Source organism: Ammospiza caudacuta, chromosome 18 (assembly GCF_027887145.1).
Source record: "Ammospiza caudacuta isolate bAmmCau1 chromosome 18, bAmmCau1.pri, whole genome shotgun sequence".
Classification (NCBI taxonomy): Eukaryota; Metazoa; Chordata; class Aves; order Passeriformes; family Passerellidae; genus Ammospiza; species Ammospiza caudacuta.
In genome coordinates, this window is record NC_080610.1 from 4,252,129 (window position 1) to 4,279,766 (window position 27,638).

Genomic DNA, 27,638 nt, shown 5'->3' on the forward strand with positions numbered 1-27,638 from the left:
GTGTGTGCACAAAGCCATTAAAAGCCTGATACAGGAAGGACTTTGTTCCTCTGCAAACAGGCTGCCCTTGCACAGCCACAGAGCTTTTCCCTGGATAGTCAAATTACTTCTCTCATTTTCATCCCAACTAATGAAGATAATTATATCCCTTTGTAGAATATTAATTCCTCTGTCATCTGTGTGTTTACACCCTGCAGATGTGTTCATTTCTTCCTTGTGAACAGGGCCATCAATCATGGAAGCTTTCCTTCAGCACTTCTAATCTTTTCTGGTGTTCACCTCATCCAGTCTCCCTCCAGTTCCCAGTAGCTTTGATAATGAGGTGATAAGAGTTACATGTGGTTTTGCCAGTTTGTTCTACAGCAGGCTCACAGAAAGTGCTCAGCTCTATGCTATTTTCACATATGTAGCCTCTGGTTATATTTGTGGTTTTATTTTTAGCAAGGAAATGAAATCACACCTAGTGCAGAAAACCCCAGAATTTACCTCTGTAATGGAACCTCCTTACTATTACCATATCTTTATTGGTGGGGATGGCTGAACATCACTGTTCAAAACAGAAGTTTAAGAGATCTTCTCTTAAGGGAAAATCTGGAACTGGGGTGAATAATTCCAGAATTCAGCAATTCCTCCTTTGGACAGCTTCTTCAGAGTATGGTGCAAAGGGAAGAGAAGGAGTAGTTCCATCTTGGAGAGGAAATTCAAGGCAAAAAATGTCAGAAAGACATACTGGGGGACCATGTATGGACTAAAATTTTGCTTTATGTTTCTGGTAATCTAAACCAGCCCTCCCTGGCTGCTGCTGTAACTTGTCCACTCCCGTCATGCAGAGCACAAACCCTCCAATTCTGGTAGGTTCTCTCTGCACTGTCAGCAGTTATTTGGAAATGAAGGCCCTTGGTGGTGAGTCCAAATCTCCATCTCAGGCAGGCTCAGCTCACCAAGCCTCTGAGCCCAGCAGCAGCTGAAAACTGAAAGCAGTAACTGCAGTATTGAGGGTGGCAGAAACAGTGACCTCATTATTGATAACCATCTGATCTGTGCCCACTGGAATGCTTGCTCCCAAACCTGACTTTGATTTCCTCCTGCACACTCCTCAGCATTTTTCTGAGCAGAATTTATAAATATTTCTGTTGAATTTACATTGCATTGTTTATTTCTATGTTTGGTTGGCAGGCACAGGTCAGGCTGTGAAGTGGCAGTCATTTAAAACAGTTTTGCCTCACAAATGCAAAGTTTGTGTTTTTAAGAGTGGCACCTATTAAGTGTATTGATGTTTGCAGGGTTAGAGAGGAGAAGAAATCTAAATCATTTATGCCTAAGGAGATAAAATCCAGTATTTTCAGCCAAATGCACTCATTGCACACCTCACACTCATTGCACACCTCTGTTATCCTCCTTCCCAGGAAAGCTTCTCTGTATAATTCTTCTGACAGGACAAAGCCATGTGTCATCCCTTGGATTCTCAAGGAATTGCATCCCATCTATTTAAATCATTCAGGTGTCTGATGTTCTTAACCACTTAGAAGCATTTGTTCCATATAGTAGGGCTAATTTTTAATTTATTTTTCTAAGCACATCTATCCGAAATGATGCTAGGCTTTTATATTCACAGCAGGGAACATTGTGAGGTTTAAATATCCCTTTAATCACTAAGGATGTAATAAAAACAAGAGGAGTTCTTTGAGCTGCAGAGTGTTACCCAGGGAAAAATCTACTCTGGAGCTTACAAATGTGAGCTGAAGAGACAAACTGGGCAATAAAATCCACAACTACGGAGCAAACCCGCTAAAAGTTGGTGTGTAGCTGCCCATCAGCAGCTGAGACTCGAGGGGGAAAAGGCCATTCAGCACCTCTAGAGCCATAAGAGCCAGGCCATAAACACTTGACAATCTGCTGGGGAGGGGGAGGGAGCTGGGCTGTGATCTGCCCGCAGTCTGTACCCAGCCCTGCCTGCCACAAAGAGTGAGCAGGAGAAATTTCACCATGGGAAGAATGAGGGAAAATTCTGGAGAGATGAGGGAGTGCAAGGAGAGGTGGCAGCTGTGTTTGACTGTGTCAGTTCATGTCCACTCATGGCAGCCTCATCCCAGTGCTGATTTGAGGAATCCATGAAATCTGACAGGTGCTTTTTTCTATTAGTGATGTTGAAGGATTCTTAGCCGAGTATTGTTATTATGGACCCAAATATCATTTTTCTGCGAGGTGATGAACAAGTTGGGTGAGAAAAAGTACAGCTCAGATGTTATCCAAGGGCTATCTGCTTAAAATCCATGTGTATTTTCAGCTCTTTGTTACTGACTTCAGACATGATATATATATATATATCAGCTTTCAGAAGCATCTTGCAGCATGTGCTGCATGAATCTTAGTGTTCATTTTATTTTTGGGAGGTCCTGTAAAGCTCAGCTCAGACTCTGCAGGTCAGATGGACATCTTGTGTGTTAGTTCCCTTTGCAGCTGGGAAATGGATGTGCAGTTATATGTTTCCTATGGCTATATAAGTTTTTATAGTTCTTTTTCAAAGAAATTATAACTAATACTATAAAAGGAAAAGAAATACGCAGTAATAAAATCCTATTAAAATGAAACGTGATTTATTGTAAGTGCTCTGAATCAAAATCTGCTGTGTATGGTTTAATTGTTCTCTTGTCATGATTTCTGGTAATGATAATTAACTTCCTCTGAAAGTTCTTTAGAGTCAATAGTGATGTTGGAGGAACTGAGCTCTACACAGCTCTGTAGAGCTCACAGCAGTTTTTATTTTTAAATTCCAAACACTTTAAATCTTAACAATTTTAATTTGCTCTTTGAAAGTAGATCCTCTGATAAGGAGGATGTTTATTGATTTCCTGGTTTGATTAGAACCTTACTGTGATGAACAGTTCATGGAAACTTCCATATGACAGAAGAGACCTGTCTTTGCCAAACAAAGTAACTTGCACCCTAACTTGCACGATTGAAATCTGGGTTTTTTACCTGTTGGTTTCATGGCTTTACAAATGCCTGATCACCAACAAAAATAATCTTTTGTGGAAACCAAGGTACCATGACAGTGTATCAGCAATCCTGAAAATCCATGAAGTTTAGATAAAACCTTCTGGGTCTGACCTGCTGCTTTTTTTTTTCTGGAAACAATCAGCTTTTTAACAGACATTGCTGCAGTGATGCCTGCTGGGCTTCTGCTCAGCAGAGTCCATTCTGCTCAGGGCTTTTGTCTGGTCTCAATTCATGGTTAAGTAAACTGCCAGCAGTTTTTAAGATCTGCATGATGCTTCTCTTTGCATATGAGTGTGTGCACATGTGTACAAATATAGAAGTGTTTATAGAGGGGTGTTAAGCTGGAGTTCCTCGCTGCCTGTTTTGTCCCTGTGGTTGAGAGCAGTGAGTTTGGGCAGGGTGGGAGGGCAGGTGTGGGGGGAAGGATGCCGGGCTGGGAGAGCAGTGCATGCAGTGCATTATTAGAATAAACTAATTAAGGGAAAATGCTCAAGCTCTTCATTTCTGCTCAGCCTTCCCTGGGTAAGAGCAGCGCCTTGAGCAAGGCATAACCTCAGTGCCTGATCCTCCTGGAAAGGAAGTGCAGCTCAAGGTTGGGAATGCAGAAATTGGGCAGATGAGTGACATTATACCATCAAATGTGTTCGTTGTTATTCACATTCATGTTGTTGGAGAAGGCAGCAGTGGCTGAAGGGATGTGTTGCTGCAGCATTCCAGTGGGGAGAGCAAACTTTGCACAGACTGTCAATCACCCCCTTGGGAAGGAAGGAGCTGGATGCAGTCCTGATTCTAATACCAGAAATCAAGAGTAGAATGATTCTGTGTGCTGAAGATGAGTATCATCACAAACCCATTGAGAAGCCAAAGTGAAATTACCCTGTTTGTTACACCCCTGCTTGCTGTTTAATGGATTTGTTTTTATATTTTGTAGCAAGTCCTGAACTGATGTTTTCAGTCTTGCCTCTATTTGTTTAAAAGGATGCAGGGCTCCGGGGGCAGTGCTTGCCCCGTGTGCAGGCAGGGCTGTGAGTGTGGGGTGAAGGATGCAGGGTTGTGAGGGCAGTGCCCGTGTGCAGGCAGGGCTGTGAGGGCAGGTGTAGAAGGAAGGATGCAGGGCTGTGAGGGCAGTGCCCGTGTGCAGGCAGGGCTGTGAGGGCAGGTGTAGAAGGAAGGATGCAGGGCTGTGAGGGCAGTGCCCGTGTGCAGGCAGGGCTGTGAGGGCAGGTGTAGAAGGAAGGATGCAGGGCTGTGAGGGCAGTGCCCGTGTGCAGGCAGGGCTGTGAGGGCAGGTGTAGAAGGAAGAATGCGGGGCTGTGAGGGCAGTCCGTGCCCCGTGCGCTCGTTCCCTTTGCCGAGCTGCCCGCAGAGCTCTCCTGCTGCTGCAGCTCCTTTCGGCCGGTTCTTTTTGTGGATTTGAGCGGGACAGAGCGCCGAGCTCTGTCTGGGACACACAATGGGCTGACAGGAAAACAGTGCACCCGACATCAGGGCTCTGTGAGAACTTGAAAGGGCTCTAGACAGACATATTTTGCATTTGACTCTGGACTGCAGCCTTTGAGGCCAGACTCGGGCCGCAGTGTTAAGTGGCCGCTAAGTGTTTCCCTTCTTGTGCCGCGCTGAGGGGGCGCTGGGAGCGGGCCGTGATGTGAGGGAGGGAGGGAGCCAGGGCAGTGCCTTCTCCAGCTCTGCGGCCCCATAACCTCAATCCACAAACTGCAAAAGGAGAAGTCTTCTCTCAAGCTTATAATGTACAGCTTTTTGTCTACCTGAGCTGCTTTCCCAGGTTCCCCTGCAGAGCAGGCCTTGTCACAGCTGCCCTGTGGCCTGTGACCCGTCCCCACAGCTCTCGGAGCTCTGTCCTGGGAGCCTGTGGTGAGTTAGCGTGGAGATGTTACCAACAGGCCCTCTCCAAACCCATCTGCTTTGCTTTGCCAAATGTCATTTTTGCACTCTTGAGAGCACGGGGAAAATCTGGGGGTGGTGCTGTTTTGGGCTCAGTATGGGGTTTGCAGCCCTACAGAGATCTGCCTTCTGTGGGGTCCCTTGCATTGTCCTAGGGTAGGAAGGTGTGCATGGCACTTGTAATATCATTGAAGACACCAAATAGCTTTTCTCAGGAAAAAAATAATCAAAACCATAAAAAGGATAGGGAAAGTGCCATTTTCCTCCACCAGAAGAAAATGCTGGGTTATGTGAGCTGCTGTAAGGAGCTGGGTAGGAACTGTTTCTTGTGCTGCGGCATGATAGGAGATATGTACCACTTCTTCAGAGGCTCTCAAAACACTGCAGGCTTTTACCATTCCTGTAGCCGCCCACAGAGACTTGCTCAGAAAGCTGCCCAAGTTCAGGCTGTGCCTGTGCTGCCAGAGCTCAGCAGCTCTGTCCTGGCCAGCCCTGCTCTTGTATTTCCTATTTTCTGGGTGAGGTGTCAGGCACTAACAGGGACAAGGAGTCACAGGCTGGCACAGCTGTAGGAGCAAGAGTTTCATCAAGCTTTTTCTCTGGAAAAACTCAGCTTTTCCTTATGGCTCTGTGTGCATAAATCGGGCTGCATTTGCTTCACAGTGAGCTGAGCCTGGATTTAAGGAGGGAGTTTGTAGATTCTGGAGAATCAGAGACCACTTCATGTTTTTAATGAAGCATGAAAGTAAGTAGGTATCAGTGTAGAGCTATCTGTTTTATTTTGGGCCCTGTTGATGACATGCTGTCTTTTCACTTTCCAGTACTCATTCTGTGCAGATGGCACAGGATCCTTCACAAAGAGTTGCCAAGATGCTCTGGGCTGTGGCCTCTGTGTGCCAGGTGGAAATGGGCTGAGTCCCATTTATATGGCAGGAAGGCTTTCCTCATGTTTCAGAGGGGAGGATCTCTTAGATGCAGCTTGTACTGCTCCGTGTTGTCCTTCCCTGCCTGTGCAGGGCCAGGCAGACAAGGCAGCCTTGCTCCAGCCCAGTTTGTTAGAGCTGACATGGAAACACTTCCTCACAAAGGGAAACCTGGGGGCTGGGTACTGCCTATGCACCCACAAGCAATAACCCAAGGCAGGTTCTGTAGCCATGATATTTTCTGAAAAATCCTTTCCTTAGGATTTTTTCTCCTGAGAAGCTGTGAGGCCTCAGGAACAAAACGTAAACAATGATTATCTGCTGCTGTGAATACAACAGGTGGATCTGAGATTGGTCTCATGTACTTGTTTCTAATTAATGGCCAATCACAGTCCAGCTGTCCAGACTGTCTCAGTCAGTCACAAGCCTTTGTTATCATTCTTTTTCTATTCTTAGCTAGCCTTCTGATGAAATCCTTTCTTCTATTCTTTTAGTATAGTTTTAATATAATATATATAATAAAATAATCAATCAAGCCTTCTGAAACATGGAGTCAACATTCTCGTCTCTTCCCTCATCCTAAGACCCCTGCGAACACCACCACAAGGTTCTTTTGGAAGATAACTTTTACATTTCAGCTGTCTCCCAGGCAGTAAGAGCTTGCTCTCAGGGCAGGATGCTCCCCTGGAACTCTGCCTGGGCAGAGGTGGCAGTGCCACTCCAGCCCCTTTAGCCAAAACCTGACTCCTTTTCTGTTCTCTAGCAGCCAGCAATGGCAGGATATCACTGTGCTGGAGAGCTTGTGTTCATACCAGCTCCCTGCAGGGCCCTGCTGAGCACAAAGGGTTAAACCTTCACTGAAGGTGGGAGAAATGCCAGAAAACATTTGCCTTACTACAAAACCCAGAGGGGAATGTTTCTTTCTAATCAGCTTCTCAAAGAGATGCAAAGCAAAAGCTCTTGGCCTGTGCTTTTGTCATCACACATGGCCTCTCTCCTGCCCTAGCTCATCCCCTCAGCATAGGGCAGAGCCTGCTGTTAGAGCTGGGCTCAGAGCAGGGCCCTGTGTCACTGACTCACACGTGTCAGATCCACTCTCTCTCCCATCCCTTTCCATACCCTCAGCCTCCAATTTGCCGGTGAATTGTTAGACCCCAGCACAGTCACCTCTGACTTCCCATCAAACTGCCTGAGGGCTCTCCGTGGATGGACAGATGAGGGTAATGTGCTAAATTCCCCCTTTGCTAGGGATGAATTTCCAGGGGATTGCTCCTATTAGCCACGCTTTCCAGCAATAGTAACAAATTCACTTTTAAAAGATTTCTAGTGCAACTAGAATGGCTGGGAGAAAGCTGATTGTTAACTAGTCATGGGTAATTAATGGCTCCACCTTCCCCATCAATCAGCTGGGAGAAGCCAAAAGGATTTGAGCACTTGCAGCAAATGTGCTGTTCCCCAGACATGCTGATACACAGTGTGCAAATGAAGTGGCAGCAGGAGACCATCTCCTAGCCTTTGTGGAAGCAGCAGTAAGTCATGATACACATCCCACGCTCCTGTCAGGTGAAGTCTGAAATTCCCAGAGCTGCTGCTGCTGTTGTGCAGTTTCTGACTGTGTGGGATGTTGATTCATCTCGCTGCTAGCTTGAATCTGACCCAATTTTTGTTCTATTTTTCCTTTTCAGATTCTGATTATGGTTGTCTTTTTCCGCTTTCTACAATTAAAATACTAGCATTAGGAAAGCAGGACATGGAGGGGGAGCAGATGCAATACTGGCTTTCCTTCTGTAGCACAGCAAAACAACATTTCTGCATCCTATTTTGTTTGTGGCTGGTAGTGGCTGTGCAAGCCCAAGCAGGGATCTGACCTTGATACCATTTCAGTTGACCTTTTCCCTTCTGATTTATTTCTTTCCATATTTAATAAATAACTTCCATTTAATAAATAACTTCCATTTGATCCACAAGTTGGCATTTCTCCACCACACGGTATTCCTCTGCTCAATATGCTGAGACTCCACAGCTCTGGATGTCTCCAAATGAGGGAGAAAGGCCTTTAGTCTCCTGTGTTAGCCAGTGGCTTAAAAGGGGTACCAGCAAGGCTGGATGTGGTTCTGCAGAGGTGCCAGGAGCCAGTGGACCCATCTCCTGCTCTAAATCCTCCTCAGGACTTTGCAAATTTTCCAACCCTTTTCTTTAAAACATTCTTCCTTACCACACTAAGCAATGGCTTTTCTTTCCCCGGCTAGCACTGGGTGCCCAAAATTCAGTATACCCCTGGAAGAGAGTCAGTCCCTGCTCTGATTAAGCTCCTTTGTCCTCTCTGCACGTCCTTGCATTGCCTGCTCCAAAAGGCAGTAAAAACAGAACTGAAGGCTTGTTTGGGTGTAGAAACTCACTAAATAAATTCAAAATTTGTTTTGTACATTAGACTGAAGATCAGATGTCCCAGTAACATCACTGACAAAACAGAAAAAACGTTTATTTTATTTGGAATAAATCTAGACAGTGAAAGAGATGCAGCCTTGTAGCAAGTTCTTTGTAATGAACAGAGCTCCTAAATTTGCTGTGCAGGACCCAGCCCTGGTCTATTCAGAATGATATTCTGCTTTTGACCTCCACTTTTTGACCGTGTTGGTCCTGTAAGTGTTAGTACAGCCATTTGTGTGTGGGAATGCACAGAACCCCCTTCCTCAGGAGGTGCAGTGCCTGGAGCTTGAGCCTTGATTGCTGTCTCTTAGCACTTGTAAGCACTTATAAGCACAAAAGCTAATGGTCACACTTGCAGAATAAACTAATTAAGGGAAAATGCTCAAGCCCTTCATTTCTGCTCAGCCTTCCCTGGTAAGAGCAGCGCCTTGAGCAAGGCATAACCTCAGTGCCTGATCCTCCTGGAAAGGGAATGCAGCTCAAGGTTGGGAATGCAGAAATTGGGCAGATGAGTGAAGTTATACCATCAAATGTGTTCGTTGTTATTCACGTTCATCAGTGGCTGAAGGGATGTGTTGCTGCAGCATTCCAGTGGGGAGAGCAAACTTTGCACAGACTGTCAATCACCCCCTTGGGAAGGAAGGAGCTGGATGCAGTCCTGATTCTGATCCCAGAAATCAAGAGTAGAATGATTCTGTGTGCTGAAGATGAGTATCATCACAAACCCATGGAACAGCCAAAGAGAAATTACCTTGCTGTTTAAGGGATTTGTTTTTATTTTGTAGTCAAGTCCTGAACTGATGTTTTCAGTCTTGTCTCTATTTGTTTAAAAGTGCGTTAGCAGTAAATCAAGGTGCATTTCCCCTGTAGGGTTTCCTGTATGTCAAAGCCATGTTAATTCTCTTTGATTTTCTTCCCTTAGCCCCAGCCATTGCTGCAGATCCTTCCTCTCTTTGTCCCTTCGGACATCAAAGGCTCGCAAGGGGACAACCCTGGCGGGAAGCTCCTCCCTGCTCATTAGGCTCCATAAAACAGGAACTCACCTTGGCTAGCTGTGCTTGGAGTCCCATCCTCACCCCGCTCACTCTTGACACTGGATCTCGGAAGGAAGGGCTTGTGCTCGCTTCAGGAAATCGGACCTGCTTTGGAACTGGACTATTTTGGCTCCTCTTGGAAGAACTCTGGTGGCTCTCTTGGCCCTGCAAGCTCCTCGACGTCACAGTACATGGAAAAATGCAAGCTTTACCAGGTAAGTGAAGGGCTCCTTCCCTTTCTCACTGCACGGAAAGATCCTAGGCTCATGGCAGAAAGTGCTCCTGAAGGGCCTACCAGCATTTTAGAAGACTGCATGGGGCTGGAGAGAATTTAAAAACTGTTTTTTTTTCCATAAGCCTAGATGAAAAATTGTGCATTTGAGTGGTTTTTTGAGAGCTTTGGAAGATCTTTTGTAAAGGTTTGGTCACAATTATGCCCAAAATTCCCTTACCCACATCACATCATGCAGTGTGAGCCTTCAGTTGAAGGCTGTTTGTGTATTGTCTTCAAAGCACTGGGTTCTTCAGGTTGAAGGCCACAGAAAGTTTGGAAATACTTGTTATATTTTTAATAACACTTCTGATACAAACTCTCTGGTTTGGGGTTTTTTCCCAATTTCCTGTGTCCTTTGAAAGCATGTATCCCAACCAGGCATAGCTGACTCCTTCCAGGTTCATGCCCAGCACAGGATTTTTGTGATTTCCTTGGGGTTTCATTGTGTTTTCCTTCAATCCATCTCATAGCATGCTGTTAATCCCTCCTGTGAGGAGCATGATTGGATTGGGCACAAGGACAGAGATGCCTTGGGACACTAAGGGCCAGCCAGAGGTGCTGCATTTGTCAGGGCAACTGAACCCTACTGAGTTTTTACTCTACATCAGAAAAAAACCCTGGCCCAGTTTATCAGAGTCACATCAGAGGTGACTGTGCAGTCTCAGCTTCCTTGTTCTTCCTCTGCAAGATGTTGTCTCATTCATGAGCAAAATACATGTGCAGTGATTTAGATTATTTCCACCTTTGCTGCTGTTTTGGGTTTTTTCAGTCCCTGCTGTGTTGATCTGATTCATACTGATTTCTGCCACTTGAATTTTAAGTTGAAAAACAAAAGAGCAGCAATGAAAAAAAAAAAGTAGACTGTATTATGGATTTTTCATGTTAAAGATTCCAAATATTGCAGTGTTCACCTCATTTTCTTACTGGCTTGCTTCTGTGTATGACCCCCTACAGCAGAAATGTTCCAGGTGAGGATTGGATGCATCTGAGAGTTGAAGCTGTTGCATTTGTAAAACATCATATTTTTGTTATTGCCCAAAAACTCTCTGGGTCTGAGAAATGAGGCTCCCTCCAGAGGGTTGGGGTGTTTCTGCTGCCATTGAGAAGATCAGAGAACGTGGGAGGGGTTTTTGTGCTTGTTTGCAAGATGAATTTATTAGAAAGCTTTGTATATTGATGTGTGCTCATCCCTGGTGGGGCCTGGATAGTTGTGAGTGTTGGGCTTCACTTGGAAGATAACAGCAACAAATGCAATAATAACTGATTTTAGTGTACCTTTTCCCTTATTGGAGTTTTCCCAGTATTGCAAATCCTATCCTACACATTTTTGGGAAGGCTGCAACAAATATTCTGACATTTTAACATTGTCTCAGTAAGGGAAAATTAATTGAGGAACTACTTTAGGTGAGGGAATTGCACTCCAGCATCTTCTATCCAGAGATCTTCCTCCTAAAACTACTCAATTGTCTCACATTTCTCCTTCTTTCCTTTCTGTCCCCAAGATGACAAAAAGATGTGTATGGCTCATTTTAGATACAGAAACTGTAGCACAAGCTACTCCTATTGTTATGAGGACCTTGAAATGAAGCACAGAATGATTGAAGATCTCTTAATTTTCAGTGCCTTTACCATAGCAGCTGCCTCCCTTTCAACCTCATCTGGACATAAAGAACATGTTTTAGAACAGACCATGTGTGGTGTTAGCAACACAAAGATAATAGGAATATTTTTTAAAAAGTAAAACTAGAACTGCTGGGAAAGGTTTAAATCTCTTTCAGATAATAATGGTTTTAAAGCCAAGTTGGACAGAAGAGGAAACCATAGAAGTACAGCTCACACAAGTTCCACTCAGTGCTTGGACACTCTGCCCAAACCTCTCCATGCCATAGTTCCAACACTCAGGCATCTCTGTGGGAGGGTGAGTGCATGAGCCTTGCCATCAGTTACACAGGCACAAACTGGGAGGGAAACAAAACTCCAAACAGAATCCTACAAACAGATCCATCACTGCAGGGTCCTGCTGAAGCTGAGAGCAGCTGAGTGGATCCATTCCCCAGCTCACACCATGGCAGACTGACCATGTCCTGCTTTTCAGCCTCAGCCTGTGCACACAAACCTGCACAGTGAAAGGCATTAACTGCATTTTCAAACCTCAGCTGCAGCATTATTGTCCCTGGCTCCTGCAGCATTGTGCTCCTACAGGTGCATTGTGGACTCATTGTGGTAAAAAACAGATTATAATATCTGCCTTTGAGTTTTAATTCAGTGTTGAACTCCTTTCACTTCAGTTCCTCTTGACTTCATTGGAAATCTCCCCTCACTAAAGACTCCTGAGATCTGCCTTCTTGTAGTCTCGTTTAATGGCATTGGAATTTGCTTAAAGAAATGTTAATTCGCAAATTCATTTGGGGAAGGAGTGAGCATCTGTCTAGCTAATCAAAACCTGTTTGCATTTATTTGTGACTGGATGGCTCCTGTGGGAAATCAGCCCAATTTTATTGTAACTCCTTTTGATACATGTGCTGCACTGAGCTACCAAATGCGTGGTCTCATGGCAGCTTTCATGTCTTTGCAAGAGGATATGGGGGAAGCTTTCGTAAGAAGATGTTAACAGGCTAATCTTGGTGAGCAAACTAGGTGTCACTTCTTGGCCAGTTCATTAATGTTGGATCAAAGCAGAAAAAAGGGTAGAGGATTTTTTTTTAAACACCGAAAGACCTCTACAAACAGACAAAATTACATTTTAATGTTTTCTACTTCTTAATCCTGAGGGAAGAACCACTTAAGAGTTGTATTGGGTTGTTTTGGTGGAAAGATGTCCCTTTGTGAAAAAAGCTAATTTCTCTGAAAATAGTTGTCTACATTTTCTGAATACTCTTTTGAAGGCATTACTCAGGAAAGCTGTAACAAGGTAAAATTTCCCTTTTTTTCTGCTGTGCTCTGAATAAGATCTGATCAGGCTGAGAGGCAGAAAAATCTGCCTTTTAAACAAATAGCTGTGCCTGGCTGCTGATGCAGCACCCAGAGGGGACAGCCCAGCTCCTGTGCTGCCCTGCTGAGCAGGCTGCTCACCCCTCCTCAGGGCAGTGTTCCTAAACCCTGCTGGGTCTGAGCTCAGCCCACCAGAACTGTACTGGGTCACATTCTGACCTAAAATGGAACTGGGCTTTCAGCAGGGCAGCAGCAATCTTGCCTGCCTTACAATATTGCTGAGAGCACTTGCTGGGGGTTTTAAGGAGGTTTTTAATCCAAGCAGCTGTGCAGAGGTGATTGGTGCCATCGACAGCAGTTCCTCCAGGATGGTTTCCCTTTCCTGTTCCCCAGGCCCACAGTGGGTCCTGTGCCTCAAGAGGAAGAGCAGGCAGATTGCAGCACTGCCATGGGGTGTTACTGAGGAGAACCTTCCACCCCTGTCACAGGCTCCTCAGTGGTGCCCAGCTCCACTTCCAGTTCAGAGCAGCCATTCCCTTCTCAGAATACAGTCTGTCACCTCCTTTTCTTGCCTTCACTACATTTAGGGCTCCTGTCTGTCTCATCTTTGTCTTCTGGGGCATTTTTCACCTCTGCTACCACCTACTTGTTGTTTTCCCCTGTTACCCACTGTTAAAATCTTTCCAGTCCTTTCAGCTTCCACTGTATTCTCTTGATGAAGTGTTTTGTGTAACCCTGATCATACCAGCACAGTGATTGTGGCTACCTGCCAGTGTGGGTTTTGTAACAGTGGAATTTAGGTTGGGTTGGTACAACACACAGATCTTACAAAAGGACCCACCAGCTAAACCCAAACGTGTTGGGAAAGGCTCCCTACTTCTGAGCCTACTAAATAACAGAAATCCTTTGAAGAAAAGGAGCAGTTTTTAGGGGGTTTGGAGTGGCACAGACTGCCCGGAGCAGGGTCAGTTCCCCTCCTGTCTGTCTGCAGCCAGTGTCTCTTTTCTCCCTGCAGACGTGAAAGCGCCGTGTGAGGCCCTTCCTTCCCCCAGCCTGGAGCCCTTCCCACAGAGCTCCATCGTGGTCACCCTCGAGGACATGGGGCTCTGGATGAAGTTTCACCAGATAGGAACTGAGATGATCATCACCAAATCTGGCAGGTAAGGGGCACAGGACAGCTGACCACACACACCACACCCCTCCAAGCTGTTGGCAAAGTCGCCAGGTGATCATTTTTCAAATGGTGGCCCTTAAACTGCTTTTGTAGCCAGTTATGCAGATCCTCCTGATCCTGGCAGAAAAATTGCACTTTCAGGGTGTCAGAGGAGTCCAAACTGTGAAGTGCAAAGGGTCACTTTGGGGCTGATGTGCTGAGAAAACTCCTGTACCCTTATCTCACCACTTAACACTGGTGCTCTTCCTGTCACTTTGAGGTTGCTCTGGAAGTGCCCTGGGCTCCCTTTGCCTGGGTCTCAGGCAGCAGCAGTTGAGCAGTAAATGTTTGGGTTTGAGTCTGTGTTTGCAGACAAAAATATGGCCCAGACTCTTAAAGATCTGTGTGTGCAGACTCCACTGAAGTATAAATGAGTCATGTATCGTGGAGCTTGCAGTGAAAGAAGATGGAATTGTGAAGCTGTAAAGTATTGTGTCAAAGCTGCTGTGAGCTGGAATAATCCCTTTGGGTAGGGAGGTAGCTGTCAAAGCTTTTTTGCAGAGTCAGAAGTTAAAAGTAGTGGCAGGGAGTAGGGGAACAGAAAGCTGGGTGTGCTCTTAGATGAGAGCACGTCTCCTGCCCACGCTCAGGTTTAATCCATCCTCCAGGGCTGTGAGGGCTGCAGCAGGCCAGGAACTACGTACAGCCTCCAAATAGCTCCTTTCAAGTTTCCCACTGCTGTGTTAGAGGAATTGGAAGAACAAAAGCTGAAACAGTGTCAGGCCCTCAGTGCCTGCTGCCCTGTTAATGTCTGTCCCATCCAACCCCACAGGACTAAACAGTCCATCAGTGAGATGGACAAATGGTCAGTGGCTGGCTGGAGGAATACTGCTCACAGGGCTTTGCACAGTAGTGAGCAAATGTGACATGCTGCTTGATCATTAACAGCCACTGTTCAGAGAAACCATTATTCTCTATTTTTCATTTCTCCCTCAGACGAATGTTTCCTCAATGCAAAATCAAAGTCTCTGGCTTAATCCCGTATGCCAAGTACCTCATGCTGGTAGATTTTGTGCCAATGGATAACTTCAGGTACAAAGTAAGTACTTTAAATAACAGAATTTATGCTGTCCTTTCATCTTTGTTTGAAATAGATTGATCTTTATGCTTCACTTGTCACACTGATAAATAAATTCTTTTTGGACAAAGTTCAGAAGTAATTGATGGATTTTATGTCTCTCTGGAGTTATTTGTCAGGTTTGCTTGGGGAGCAGCTGGAAAGGTAACTAATTTTCATTGTAAGCACTACAGTTTTAATCATGATTAATGTCAGACTTTTCTGGCAGCCATAGGGAGAAAGGAAGGAAAAATGAAGCCTAAACTTGGAGCTGATTTGGTAACATAATCATGGCTCATAAGAGAGAATCTGCTACTTGTGCTTCAGAGGAGTGCACTGAATTGACAGTGAAGCAAACTTGCTGGGCTTTTTCTGTACTGAAAGCATTTTTTTAAGCTCCAGATTTCTGTCTTTCCCTTCACAGTGGAATAAAGATCAGTGGGAAGTTGCTGGAAAAGCAGAGCCCCAGCTGCCTTGTCGCACCTATGTCCACCCAGATTCCCCAGCTCCTGGCAGCCACTGGATGAAGGAACCTGTCTCCTTCCAAAAACTGAAGCTCACTAACAACACTCTGGATCAACATGGGCATGTAGGTTGTGCTGTGCTCTCTTGGAATTCATTGCAGATGAACTTTGTGGGAAATAAGCAGGAATTGTGAGAAATTAGATGATGTAGAATTTAAAACATATCCAGGTGCCCTTTTTTCCTCCCTCAGCCCAGCCCTTGTGCCCCCTTGGCTCCCTGCCAGGGAAGGCATGGGTCTGTGCTGTCAGACACCAATCCCAAGGAGTCCCTGCTTGGAAATGGGTGTCCTGGGAGTCTGCACAGGGGATGTGCAGTGTGCTGGCAGTGGTGGCACATGGAAACCTTGTCCCTTGTGTGTCCCAGATCATCCTGCACTCCATGCACCGTTACAAGCCGCGCTTCCACATCGTGCAGGCCGACGACCTCTTCAGTGTCCGCTGGAGCATCTTCCAGGTGTTCAGCTTCCCTGAGACTGTCTTCACCTCTGTCACTGCCTACCAGAACGAGCAGGTATGGTGTGCAGGCTCTGCTTTTGGACATGCTGTCTGTAAAATTCCTGTAGAGGAGGTGGCTCCTTCCTGTCTGCTCATCCTGGGTACCTGTGGTGAAGAGTGGGATGAAATAGGCACATTGTGGTTCCTGTGGAAAACATCTCCTCTGTGATGAGTCATGCACTGTGATGGTCCTGAGTGCACTGTGAGTGGCACAGAACTCCAAATGCAGTAAAGAGTATGGCTGCAGGTCCAGATACAGATCCTCACCCTGTAAATTTCTGTAGCCAGATGAATCCCACCCAAATCCCTGCTGGCCCTGGCAGGGTCACTTCTCTCTGTGGGTCAGTTCCTGATCCATGATGGGAGCTGCTGGGAGAGCTGAGATACTGGCAAGGCCATGTCCAAAACCCTCACACAGTTTATCTCTTGTGATAAATACAGTTTATCTCTTGTGATAAATATTTTGTGATAAAGATGAAGGTCTTGGAATAGTCACTGTGATGCTGAGTCTTGTTCTTTTCATTTAAAGATTACAAAGCTCAAGATTGACAACAATCCATTTGCTAAAGGTTTCCGTGAGCATGGGAAGAACACTCGAAGGTAAACTGTCTTTTCATTTCACTTTGTTTCTAGCTGGAGCTCACTTGTGAATTTTACCCAAGGTCTTTGAACAGAACTCCACCAGCCAGCTCTGCTGAGCTGCTGCATTGTGCACACTGCATTTCCCTGTATCTGGGAGTGATGTCCCTCTGTGCAGCCTCTTCTCAAGAGACTTGGGGAGTGGGAGGTGACAATTCCTACAGCAATGTGGGAGGTGTGACAAATTTGAGACCTGCACTCTCTTGCACATTGGAGCTAGACTGGAGTCTGACATGTGAATAGCAGTGATAACAGGAGTCCACAGCAGACCATTTGGTCTCTTGGAGATCAGCTTGATTCTGACATTTGGAGGCTCCCTTGTCTCCTTTTCCTGTGGGTAGAAAAGTGTCTCTTCCAGGGGGAGATTTTGTCTGCAAGAGGGAAAATGGATCCAATACCAGTGAGATCTTCTGCTTGGTCTGAGGGCAGCCAGTAGATGAGTTGAAAAAAACAGCTTAAATTGCAACCCCAGACTGGCAATAGAGAAGAAAAAAATGGAGGTTTTCTCCCAAGCAGAAAATGTTACAAAAATATCTGAGATTTTGTTTTGTGTTATTTTATGCCTGAAAAAAAAATCTCCTCAAAAAAAAATTCCTGATGAAAAAAGGCCAAAACTGACTCTTTTTTACTTAAACTTTAAAAATGTTATGGGTTTTCTTTCTTTTCCTATAGCATCCCTGCCTACATATTTTGACAAAAAGCTTACATCCAAGCTACCCCCATGTCTTGTTTCTTTCCAGGGAAGGACGAGCCAAATGCCAGAAGCCCAGTCCAGCCAAGAGCCAGAAGAGGAAGCTGCCTGAGGAAAAGGAGCCTGCTGCTGAGGAACGTGGTAATATTGATCACAACAAACCCAGAGAATGATATTCAGCAAGTTTTTAAACTAAATCATTCCTTGCTCCAGCTCATGGTGCTGCTTGCAGTAGCACAGCCAAGGAGAGAGGGCAGGCAGGAGTGACCACCACAGTAGCTGGGCAGAAAGGAGCTGGAAGGGGCTGTTCCCTTAAGGCAGAAGGACTGCAGGAGGTGGTTTTGTGTTTCCTTCCACCACCCTGTGATTACTGCAACTGCCAACAGGCCATTGTGAGCTTTGCTTCCCTCTTTCCCTTTCTCATTCTTTCCCATTCTTTCTTTTCCCTGCTTTGAGTCAGATTTTGAGAAGGATGAGAATGTGGACGTGAAGGAAGAGAGTAACCCGGTGGTGGTGAGCAGTGGCTATCCCTTCTGGGGCTCGGAGCAGAACAGCAGCCAGGCCTTCCCTGCAGCCTCACCAGTGCCTGCTGAGCAGAGGGAGCCTCTGGCCAGGGAGCAGCAGGTGCCAACACCATCCTACCACACATATCGGTGAGTGCTGCCTCCTGCTCCAAAGCCACACTTCAACTGATGGGATTCCTCTTCTTCTGCTGGGCATTCCCTCAGGAAAACAGCCAGCTGGGAATAGGGGAAGGATGCCTTTCTGTTGGAGAGCACATGTGGCTGAGAGATGGTAGATTAGCATGGACATAGGTCCAAGGATAGCCTTTCTCTTCTAGTTCAAACCCACTGATTCTGGGCATGCTCATGTTTTTGTAATGTTCTTATTTCCCTGTCCCAAAATGCTCTCCCAGCCAGCTCTGAGTACTACAGAGCTTGCCTGTCCTTTGGAGGAAGTGCTGGAGGAGTTACAAGACTCCATTTTCCTTCCTCATTGCAAAATTGGGTGTGAGTGAGTGCAGACTAGAACTTAGCCTGAACTAAGTTACTCTGGACTCACCTTCTCTGGCATTTCATTTTCTGTGAGTGTGACAGTGAGGCCTGGGCTAAATTCCACGGTAACAGTAAGATGAAGCAGTAGGCAAGGGGAAGAGCTTGCCCTGCTTTTCCCCAGAGGATATTTGTGGGTTTTCTGTGGTTTTCCACACTGGTAGGTCTGACTTGCTGTTCTTTCTGCCCTTGCCCCAGGTTCCACGAAGCTGGGGACAGCCAGCAGCTTCCCAGCCGTGACACCGCCACCCTGAACGATTTCCGCGCACGGTGCCACGCCTTGGATCTCGCCATGGTGCCCGAGCACGACGCCAAACAGCTCCCAGAGGGCTTCACCAACCTGCCCCCACTGCCCCCACCTCTGCCTCCTCCCCAGGACTACACAGGAGTGGTGAACATGGCTCTGGACTCTGTGGGGAAAGCCGGGCCCCGCGCGCCCGTGTACGGTCCCTATGGCACCGAGCAGGGCCTGGGGCAGTGGGTGGTGCCTTCCCACAGCCAGTACAGGGCAATGAGCTACTCGGCCTTCTCCACGGAGTACAACACACAGGGAACTCCAGGACATGCCCACAGCACCATGGCAGAGTGGAGCCAGTACCCTCTGTTCCCCTACGCCTGCTGGTGAATGGGGAGGACCCTTCCCAGTGAAAAAACTGAAAGAAAATTGTAAATGAGATTGAATTTACTGTTGAACTTGTGAAGCTTTGCCTACACTAGGCAGAGGTATTGCTGCCAGCAGTAGAGTGGGACACCTTCACTTCCTTGTCTCCTTGCACAACAACCCTCACCATATTTCACAAGCAGTGGTTGAACTGGTGGCTGCCCCAGCCATGTCACTGTGGATCAGGCTCAATGTGTTGTGCAGTGGTTTTTTCCCAGCAGGAGCAGGAAACCAGAGGTCTGCAAGAACAGTATTTAAATAGCTGCTGAACTCACAGTCAGTGTTTGCACCTTGCATTTGGCAGCTTCCAACATCCCTTCCTCCTGGGACCTGGTGCAAGGAGATAGGGGCTGAGGACTTCCAGTAAGCCATCCATGTGGCCAGAAAGCTGTAGAAAATATTGCAAAGGCAAGCAAAGCAAGCAATCCTGGTGAACTCTGAGCAGCTTCCTCAGTCAGTGTAGTCAAAGTAAAGCTAGAGACTTGCCTTTCTTCCAGCAGCAGGTGAGAGTAAAATGCACAGCAAGGTGTGTCTGGAGCACAGCAGGGGCAGAGTTTGCAGTCTGCAGTTAGGGGAGAGTTTGTTCCATGCAGAAGTAGCAGCAAGGGTGTGTGTGGTGTCTTCCTGTCCCTGAGTCCATCCCTCCTCTGTCAGCCCCAGATTCGAGGTCAGTGAAAAGCTCTTCATTCTGTGGATGTGGAGGGATGTGGTTCATGGAATGTGGGGGGCTCCTCTGGGGCTTTCCAAGGTTGTCAGAAGCAGGGCCATGAACAGCAGTGCTCTCTGTCATTCCAGACTCTTCCTTTGGAGGGAAAGGAGATTTTCCACTGTGAACTTACTCCTTCTCCCACTCCCTGCCTGGAGAATATAATTTATAGCTGTGCTTCCTGCCCTGCTCTGTGAGTGTGTGAAGTTATCTCACCTGTTTGGGAGTCTGCAGGGATCTGTCCATGTTTAATCAGAGTGGTTCCACCTCCCTCCTCTGTGGTCCCATCCTGGGCAGGAGCAGCCCGTGCACAAGCAGGCATTCTTTTCATCTTCCTCTTAGAAGGGGGAGGCCTCCCTGTTTGCCCACGTGCAGATGGCACTGGGGACTTGGTGACACAGACTCATTGCTTCTCAGGGAGGATAGAAATGCTCCTGGGTGTTATTTAGGGAATGTTTTCGTGTCACACTAATAGCTGCTGTGTGGCACTGAGGTGTGTCATTTAGCCTGTGTGCCAGATGGTTTTCTGTGTGAGAGTGTGTGTGTGTAGCAAGATGTTACCTCTGAGCAGACCTGTGCAGTTTGTGCCTCAGGACCCCTGTGCAGGGACACTGGGAAAGGCTGTGCACCAGGTTTTCGGGGCACCAGCTCCTCAGTGTGCATCTGCATAGCATAGGGATGTTGAGCCATGTTGTTATTGTTAAAATTACTGTGAAAAGCAGCCCTGTAAATTTGTGGGCTCAGCTACAATGACTGTTTTCTTATTTAAATTGTATATTGCAAACTGCTTTTGTACCACAATTATGATATGTACAGAGCAGCTGAGTACTTCCCCTGGGCTTCCCAGGGTTTGAGGATGTGCAGCATTGAAAGAAAGGTCAGACTTTGCCACACTACATGTACATAATGCCCTGTGAGTCTCCCCTTTGATGGCACCCTGGCCAGTAATGATTTGTACCCGCTGTGCATGACACACGTGGATGTGAGCAACTCACTTAAAAAGAAATCTGGCTGGGGAAACAAAATGTGTAGCAGGCCTTTGTTAATGCCAAAATATCATGATTTCCTGCTGTCCAAATGCCAGCTGTGTGAAGGCAGGTCAGCTGTAAAAGGCTGTCTCTGGTCATTAGTTAATTTTGCTACCACTGTCCTTCACGTCTTGGAAATGAGAGGAGCAGAATGGCCGGGGAGGTGAGTGCCTTGGGCACCATGTGCAGGGACCCGAGGGGGTACTTTGTGCATGGGATCGTTGCCAGCAGCATGCCCACAAGAGAGAGAGAGAGAATGCATCCCCCACAGGCTATCTGGCTGGATCTGTTGCTTTATCTTTGTAGCTGGGATGTGTTTCCCTGTCACGGGGCGCTAATGAGGATGAAAAGCTGCAGCGAGCATGAGTAACTGAGGCCAGTTGGGCAGCACTGGGGAATTCCTGTGAAAATACGAGTGCAATGCCGTTTCTTTCAAACCTTTGCAGTAGCAGCGCAGGTGCTGCTGCCCCCTGGGCATGTCGGTAGAGCTGCTTTGGCAGACGGGGTAAAAGACTCGGCTTTGTGCCTAGGACGAGCCATCAATTACTCATCAGCCTTCTGTTGCAACAGGACTGCTCGCCTTTCTCCAGTGAATCATCCGGCGTGCAGAAGTACCTATCCTTTCTCTCTGATTAGAGACTGTGCTCGGCTCGCTCGGGAAGCCTTGGGAGATTTTGCCTGTAGGTGTGCTCTGGACTCTGCTCCCGCCCCCTCGCTCTGTAGCTCCCACTGCCTTGTTTTCCTAAGCTGTGGCATTTCAAGCCTGTATGAGCTCGATTGAAATGCTGGTTTTGCACGCATGTGAGATAATGTAATGCCTCTGACAGCTTCAATAAAAGGAAATGAGACATGTGGAAGTCAGGCCGTTAAGACTAATAAAATAAACTCAAAAGTGTAGGTTTTGTGCATCTTTCTCAAGCGCAACGTGCTGTGCTTTAGTCATGTTACCTGGGGCCAGTTTGTACATGCATGACACGCTGTTGATTTCAGCATTCATTGTTCTCCACAGTGTGTTCAGTGAGCCTCAGGTTATCTGCGCACACTGCTAGATGTGAGTCAGGCTCTTGCACCAATTCTTTGCAGCAAATTGTTTATTTTCTCTGTGTTTTCTGCTCCACTCCTGCAGAGAAGTTACATAAGGAGGAGGGCAAATGGACTATAAATGGGATTTAGGTGAATTTCCTATGGGAAAATCAAGATCTTGATTTATTTTGGTTTCTTCTACTGGTTTTTGCAGCCTTAAGCCTTGTCTGCCACTGCTTCAATGCAGATGGGAATGGCAGAAAAATGCTTTCTTGCCGATGCTGCGGTTCTTGCCCAGGCAGCTGCGGGCTCGGCAGTTTCCCTACGGCACAGCGAGCTCCCGGCTCTGCCCACAGCCCTGTGGGGGACACGGCGAGCTGTGCCCTCTGCACTTGGACCTGCGCTGGCTCTGCAGGAACAACTTCCAGCTGATTTCACTGAGAGCTTTTCTAATTTCCAGCTGCTGCAGGGACAAGGATGTGAGGGGTACTGCGAAACCAAGCTCCGGGACGGTGCCGCTGGCCGAGCTCCGCCCCGGACCGGGGGCGAGCCCTCACGCGTGTGGGGCAGGGCAGGGTTAGGGTTAGGATTAGGCTCTGTAGGAACAACTTCCAGCTGCTTTCACCAAGAGCTTTTCTAATTTCCAGCTGCTGCAGGGACCAGGGAGTGCGGGGTTAGTGCGAACCAAGCTCTGGGACGGTGCCACTGGCCGATCTCCGCCCCGGGGCCGGCGCCCGGAGCGGGGCCGAGCCCTCACGCGTGTGGGGCAGGGCAGGGCCTGCCCGGCCCGCGGGGCTCCGAGCGGGCCATGGAGGCTCCTGGTCTGCAGAAAGACCTGAGGAGATCGGGGGAGCAGTATTTCCATGCTGGGCTGGGGCTCTTGGAGCACCTGGTGCTGGGCAGCCAGCCGGGCAGGACTCCTGGCTTGCTTTGGGCTGACCCTACTGCCAGGATGGGCTGTCTGTCGTGGAGCTCTTTGAGCCTCCCACATTTCCTTGGGCAGCCCAAGTACCGACTCACTTTAAGGCGATCCAAGCAAGCAGTGCAAACCCCCTCCCAGGAATAACAACATTCTTTCAAGTCAAATGGCTTTTTATTGCAGAGCTTAAATTCTACTTAATTCCCAAGCCCTAGGGTGGGATCCATGCGGAGCCTCTTAGCAGGGGGGAGCAGCATTTGGCTGCAGCAACAAGCGGTGCTGGGCACCTGCTGTGGGCAGCTGGAGCAGCTCCGGGCCTCATCCCTGCTGCCAGAGCTGCCCTACCTGCCTGCCCTTGGCCTCCAGGTACCCACTGAGTGCCAAGAGCAAAGAAAGAGGGATAAAACCATGCAGGGCCTGCTGGGGAATGGAGGCACCTCTCTGGATCCTGGTGGGGATGGGCTGCTCTGTGTCCCTCAGCTGCTCTGGGCACAGCTGCTATCAGAGCCACGGCCTTGCTGCAGTGTCAGTGGCTGTGAGGGAGTTTTCCTGTATTTTCACAGGAATTCCCCTGCTCCTGCCTCCGCAGCTCTGTTCCCAGCCCTCTGCTGCTGGCCTGGCCCCCTGCTCCTCCAGGTAAGCTGCTTTGTACTGTCCTGCCTTGCAGAGCTATAGTGAGTGAGAGCTAAATGTGCTTTCTGGGCATTACAACAGGAGGAGCACAGGGAGAGGCTTACAGGACTCAGTGAAGGGAGTAGGAAAGGTGTTTCTCCCCCACAGCACACAACATGCACGTCCCAGAACAAACCGAAAAAACCTGGGCCTGAGCAGAAGTGTCAGACAAAATTTTAACCGAGGGTGAAGCAAACCTTTGATGCAGGGTTGAGAAGAGGTGCTGCAGCTGTGCTGAGCAGTGTTGCTGTTCGGCTTAGTTTAGTGTTATTCCTTTTTTGTTTTTCCAAGTCGTGTGAGTTTTGTTTTATGACCCGAAGCACTTTGCTGTGGGGTGCTGGATTGCCTCTGACACTTGTCTAATACTCAATTTCTTTTCTTTGAACATGCAGGTGTACAACTACAGTGTTCCTGCCCAGACAGCACCCTGCTTGGTGAGTGTAATGGATAGATTTAATTTTAATCTCTTACAGTTCTTTGGGGACATGCTGAGATTTTTATTTCCTCCTCCTCTATTTTTACTGAAGAGGGTAAATTATGTGCCTCCATAAAGCAGAGTGGGCAGCCAGTGATACAGGATGGGCACTCCCATCAGTCATGCACCAGGCATAAAGCACTGCTCACTTTCAGGATCTCTGCCTCTCGTTGTACAAGTATGACTGTACGTGTAAAAACAGCAGCTGTTCACAGGAGAGACTTCCTGTGTGCTGGCACTGTCACTCCAGCTCCCATCTGCGGGGTCGCAAATCTGGGGCACCTGTGGTCTGTGTAACTGTGAGTCCTGGCCGGGAGATGGGGCATCAGGGGTGATCTGAGATGGGGCATCAGGGGTGATCTGGGATGGGGCATTAGGGGTGATCCGGGATGGGGCATTAGGGGTGATCTGGGATGGGGCATCAGGGGTGATCCGGGATGGGGCATCAGGGGTGATCCGGGATGGGGCATCAGGGGTGATCTGGGATGGGGCATTAGGGGTGATCCGGGATGGGGCATCAGGGGTGATCTGCGGGGAGTGCCGGTGCGGGGTAGGCAGGGATGAGTCAGGCGTGATTCCTGTCACACCGCGGGGTCTGTCCCCGTGCTGAGCAGCCAGCCCTCTGCTCCCCCACAATCTGCTTTGGAGAGCAGCTCTCTGCCCAGCAGCGTTCGGTGAGGAGGAAATGGCAATTGCTTCAGTAGGCTAAATCGGCCTCCAGGGATAAAGGCAGTGAACTAGAGCAGTGGAGGGGATGTGATCAAACCCGGTGTTCACCCAAAGGATGTGCTGAGCATGGCACTGACATAGGCTGTGACACTGATGTGCTCCCTGTAGAGCCCCTGTGGACACGAGGGCATTTTGTAAATCCTGGCTGAGAAAGCTCGGCCAGGAGAGCGGCGTTCTGCGCCCCAGGCTGGGCTGCAGCTGCCGCATGTTCCCGTCCTGCCCGTATGGCTGTTAATGGCCTTGTCCTGCCTCCATCCTCAGGGAATAATTGCCTCACACTTGAGCAAATGTGCTCGGTGTTTGAAAGGAGTCTATCGATTTGTGCGTATTCCTGAGAGCCTCGCAGGGCCCCGTTCCCTTTGAAGTGTAAAAGCATCTGTCTGTCTGTCTCTGCTTCTCGAGATTCTCCCGCTCCATTTGCATCTCCTCTCGGGCTGCCCAGGAATCCATCCCTGGCCCCATGCCGCGCTCGGATTTTGGCTGTTGAGAGGGCTCCCTGCCACGGGGAGATGGGACTTGGAGACAAAGGTGCAAAGCCTCAGTCTGGGGAGGGGGTTGAGCTCAGCTTGCAGCTGCGGGTGCTCAGGATGGAGCTGTTCCTGGAGGCCAGCTTCCAGCAGACAGGCTGGGAGTGCTCTTGTTGGGTGCTTATCTGTGGTGGGTGTGTTAATTAGGAAGGAGAGGAAATGGCCTCTGGCTTCTCCCAGCCTTAGCACTTCACTTCCCGTGCCAGACAGCGCTGGTTGGTAAGGAAGAGGGTCAGACCTGGACTGCCTTGGATAATCCATCATGTGGGAGCTGAATTGCACAGGAATAACCAGAAGCCTTGATGGTTCTCTGATGTGCATCTGAACAAATACCAGTGAAATGTTGCCAGTCCCTGGTCTGTGTGTGGGAATTCAGCTGTGATTGTCCCCATCCCACTCCCCTGGACAATGGGACTGGCCCTGGACAGGCTGCTTGTCACTCCCAGGGCATTTTCCTGTCGGCACAGCCTTGGAGGGGTGACTGCATTCCTGGAGCTAGGACTCAGAGCTCTGGCACTCCTTGCTCATCCCTGGGGTGGTGGTGGGAGCACAGATAACTCCAGGCTGGAATTGCAGGGGCTGCTGCAGCCACTGCCATGCAGCACCTCCCAGATGGTGCTCTGGGTTTCCTATTTCAAGGGGGCCCCAGCAGAGCAGCCGTGGCACCTCGCTGCTGGAGGCAGTAAATGGGCTCCCATCTGCTTTTAATGATCAGTAGCACTTTGGTGCTTGTTTATTCCCGTGTTTTATGCTTCAGCAATAAAATACTGCCTCAGTTTGTTCAATCCATCCTGCTGCTGGATGCAGATGAGTTCACAGGCTCTGACAAAGAGGTCCCAGCAGCACACAGGATGTTGTCTGTTTTGGTTTTTTTTAGACAGCTGGGCAGAACCAGATGATGTAGTGGCTTTGGAAATACAAACATCAGTGGATAGAATAGAATGCAGGGCACACAGCTCATCATGTCTAGCAAAGAAATCATGTCCTTAGATTAAAGAAGACTTGGTTCTGGAGCTGGAACTGTCTGCCATTCTATCCTCCACAGGGCAGCACAGAGCTTTGGTGTGGAGACTGAATGAAGTTAGGACTAACTTTAAACCAGATATTCAAGGAAATTTTAGTCCCAAAGTCTGCCTGGGGCAGTCACTGAGCTGCAGCACTGTGCTTCAGCCATCCTGCCATGGGATCACACCAGCTCTCTGACAGGTTCCTGGTGCCACCATGCTTGGGGAGCTATGGTGGGCTGGGAGCTGTACAGAATTCTCTGGGGTCAATGCAGTCATCTATTAAATTAATCTAAGAGGCAACTGTCTGTAAGGGGCTGTGGGGCTTTCTTCATGACCCCAGCACTCTCATGTGCCAGCAGCTCTGGTGCTGAGGGCATTGCCCTCTGAAGGGACAGGCAGTAACCCCTGGCACATCTCTGAAGGGACGGGCAGTACCCCTGGCACATCTCTGAAGGACAGGCAGTACCCCTGGCACATCTCTGAAGGGACAGGCAGTAACCCCTGGCACATCTCTGAAGGGATGGGCAGTAACCCCTGGCACATCTCTGAAGGGATGGGCAGTAACCCCTGGCACATCTCTGAAGGGATGGGCAGTAACCCCTGGCACATCTCTGGCACTCAGGATCTGGGATCCTGAATCAGTTCTGCAAAAGCCACTTAAAGCTTTTCAGCATCTCTTGCAGGGGACACTAAGGCAAAGAGATTGAAGACAGTAAACCACAGGGGGAGAAATGGGCTCTTTGTCTCCCTTCTGACTTTTATGGTGACCTGGAAACATTTCACTTTCCCATTTAACATTCATCTTCTACCCTAATGGTGGAGCAACATTCTTCTCCACTTTATTTCCCAACTGTATGCTCCTTGGAGGATATTTAACTTACCTCTAAAGAGCATTGATTTTCTGCAGAGACCCTTTTTCCCAACTGTTTGTCTAGGCTTGGAGCTTTAGGTGGCAACTAAAGGAAGCAGGATTTTAACAAACTAATTAACCTCCCTCCAAGTCATTCAGGGTCTGTTCCCTTGGTGCCCCTGGTGTTGCATTTGTGCTAATTTCCCCTGGAAGGTCTAATGTAGGGGGAGCGATTAAAGGAGGCTTTTCTCGGGCAGTTTTTACACAGCAGGGAGAGGGAAGGTGGCAGTGGCTGCTCTGTTTGGTTGTTGCTGTCCCCAGGTCATGCAGCCAGCCCCAGCTCCCTGCTCTGGGAGTGAGACTGGCCAGGTCTCAGCAAGGCAAAGCTGTCCCTCAAACCTCACCAAGTCCCCTCTGAAATGGGGCTCTGGGTCACACCAAGCTGTCACCCCAGCTTCCCAAACAAACACGGGCTGTCAGTCAGTGTAGAGGGAAGGATCTTCTGCAGAGCTGATCTGGTTTTGCCACCACAGTGTCAGAGGGGCTCTCTGCTCCTCTGGCTTTCAACTGCAAATGAAGCAAATGGCAAAGAGTTGACAAAGGACCTCCCTGGCCTCTGCCCTGGCCAGGGCTGGGTCCAGCGTCCCCACCCTGGACACTGCTGATGGTGTCACATCTCCTGGGATCAGGGCAGAGCTGTGTCATGGTGCCCTGGAAAAAGGAAACTGATTCTCATGGATGCTCCTAAGAGCCTTGTGCTGCTGGAATGAGGTGAGGCTCTGGGTGGCAGGACACAAGCAGGTGTGGGGGCACCATGCTCATCCTCATGCTGCTCCCAGGCTGAAAGTGGGGATGATGGGGAGAAATAAGGCTGGG

General features: G+C 48.3%; 1 protein-coding gene across 1 annotated transcript; it reads left to right on the forward strand.

Moving 5' to 3' along the window:
- The first annotated feature begins 9,393 nt into the window (after nt 1-9,393).
- Nucleotides 9,394-18,790, forward strand: LOC131565819 (T-box-containing protein TBX6L). The gene is made up of 9 exons (XM_058816887.1): nt 9,394-9,504; nt 13,510-13,654; nt 14,644-14,746; nt 15,189-15,353; nt 15,653-15,799; nt 16,313-16,383; nt 17,163-17,254; nt 17,574-17,766; nt 18,364-18,790. The coding sequence occupies exons 1-9, from the start codon at nt 9,489-9,491 to the stop codon at nt 18,788-18,790; spliced, it is 1,359 nt and encodes a 452-aa protein (XP_058672870.1). The 5' UTR covers nt 9,394-9,488.
- The last annotated feature ends 8,848 nt before the right edge of the window (nt 18,791-27,638 follow it).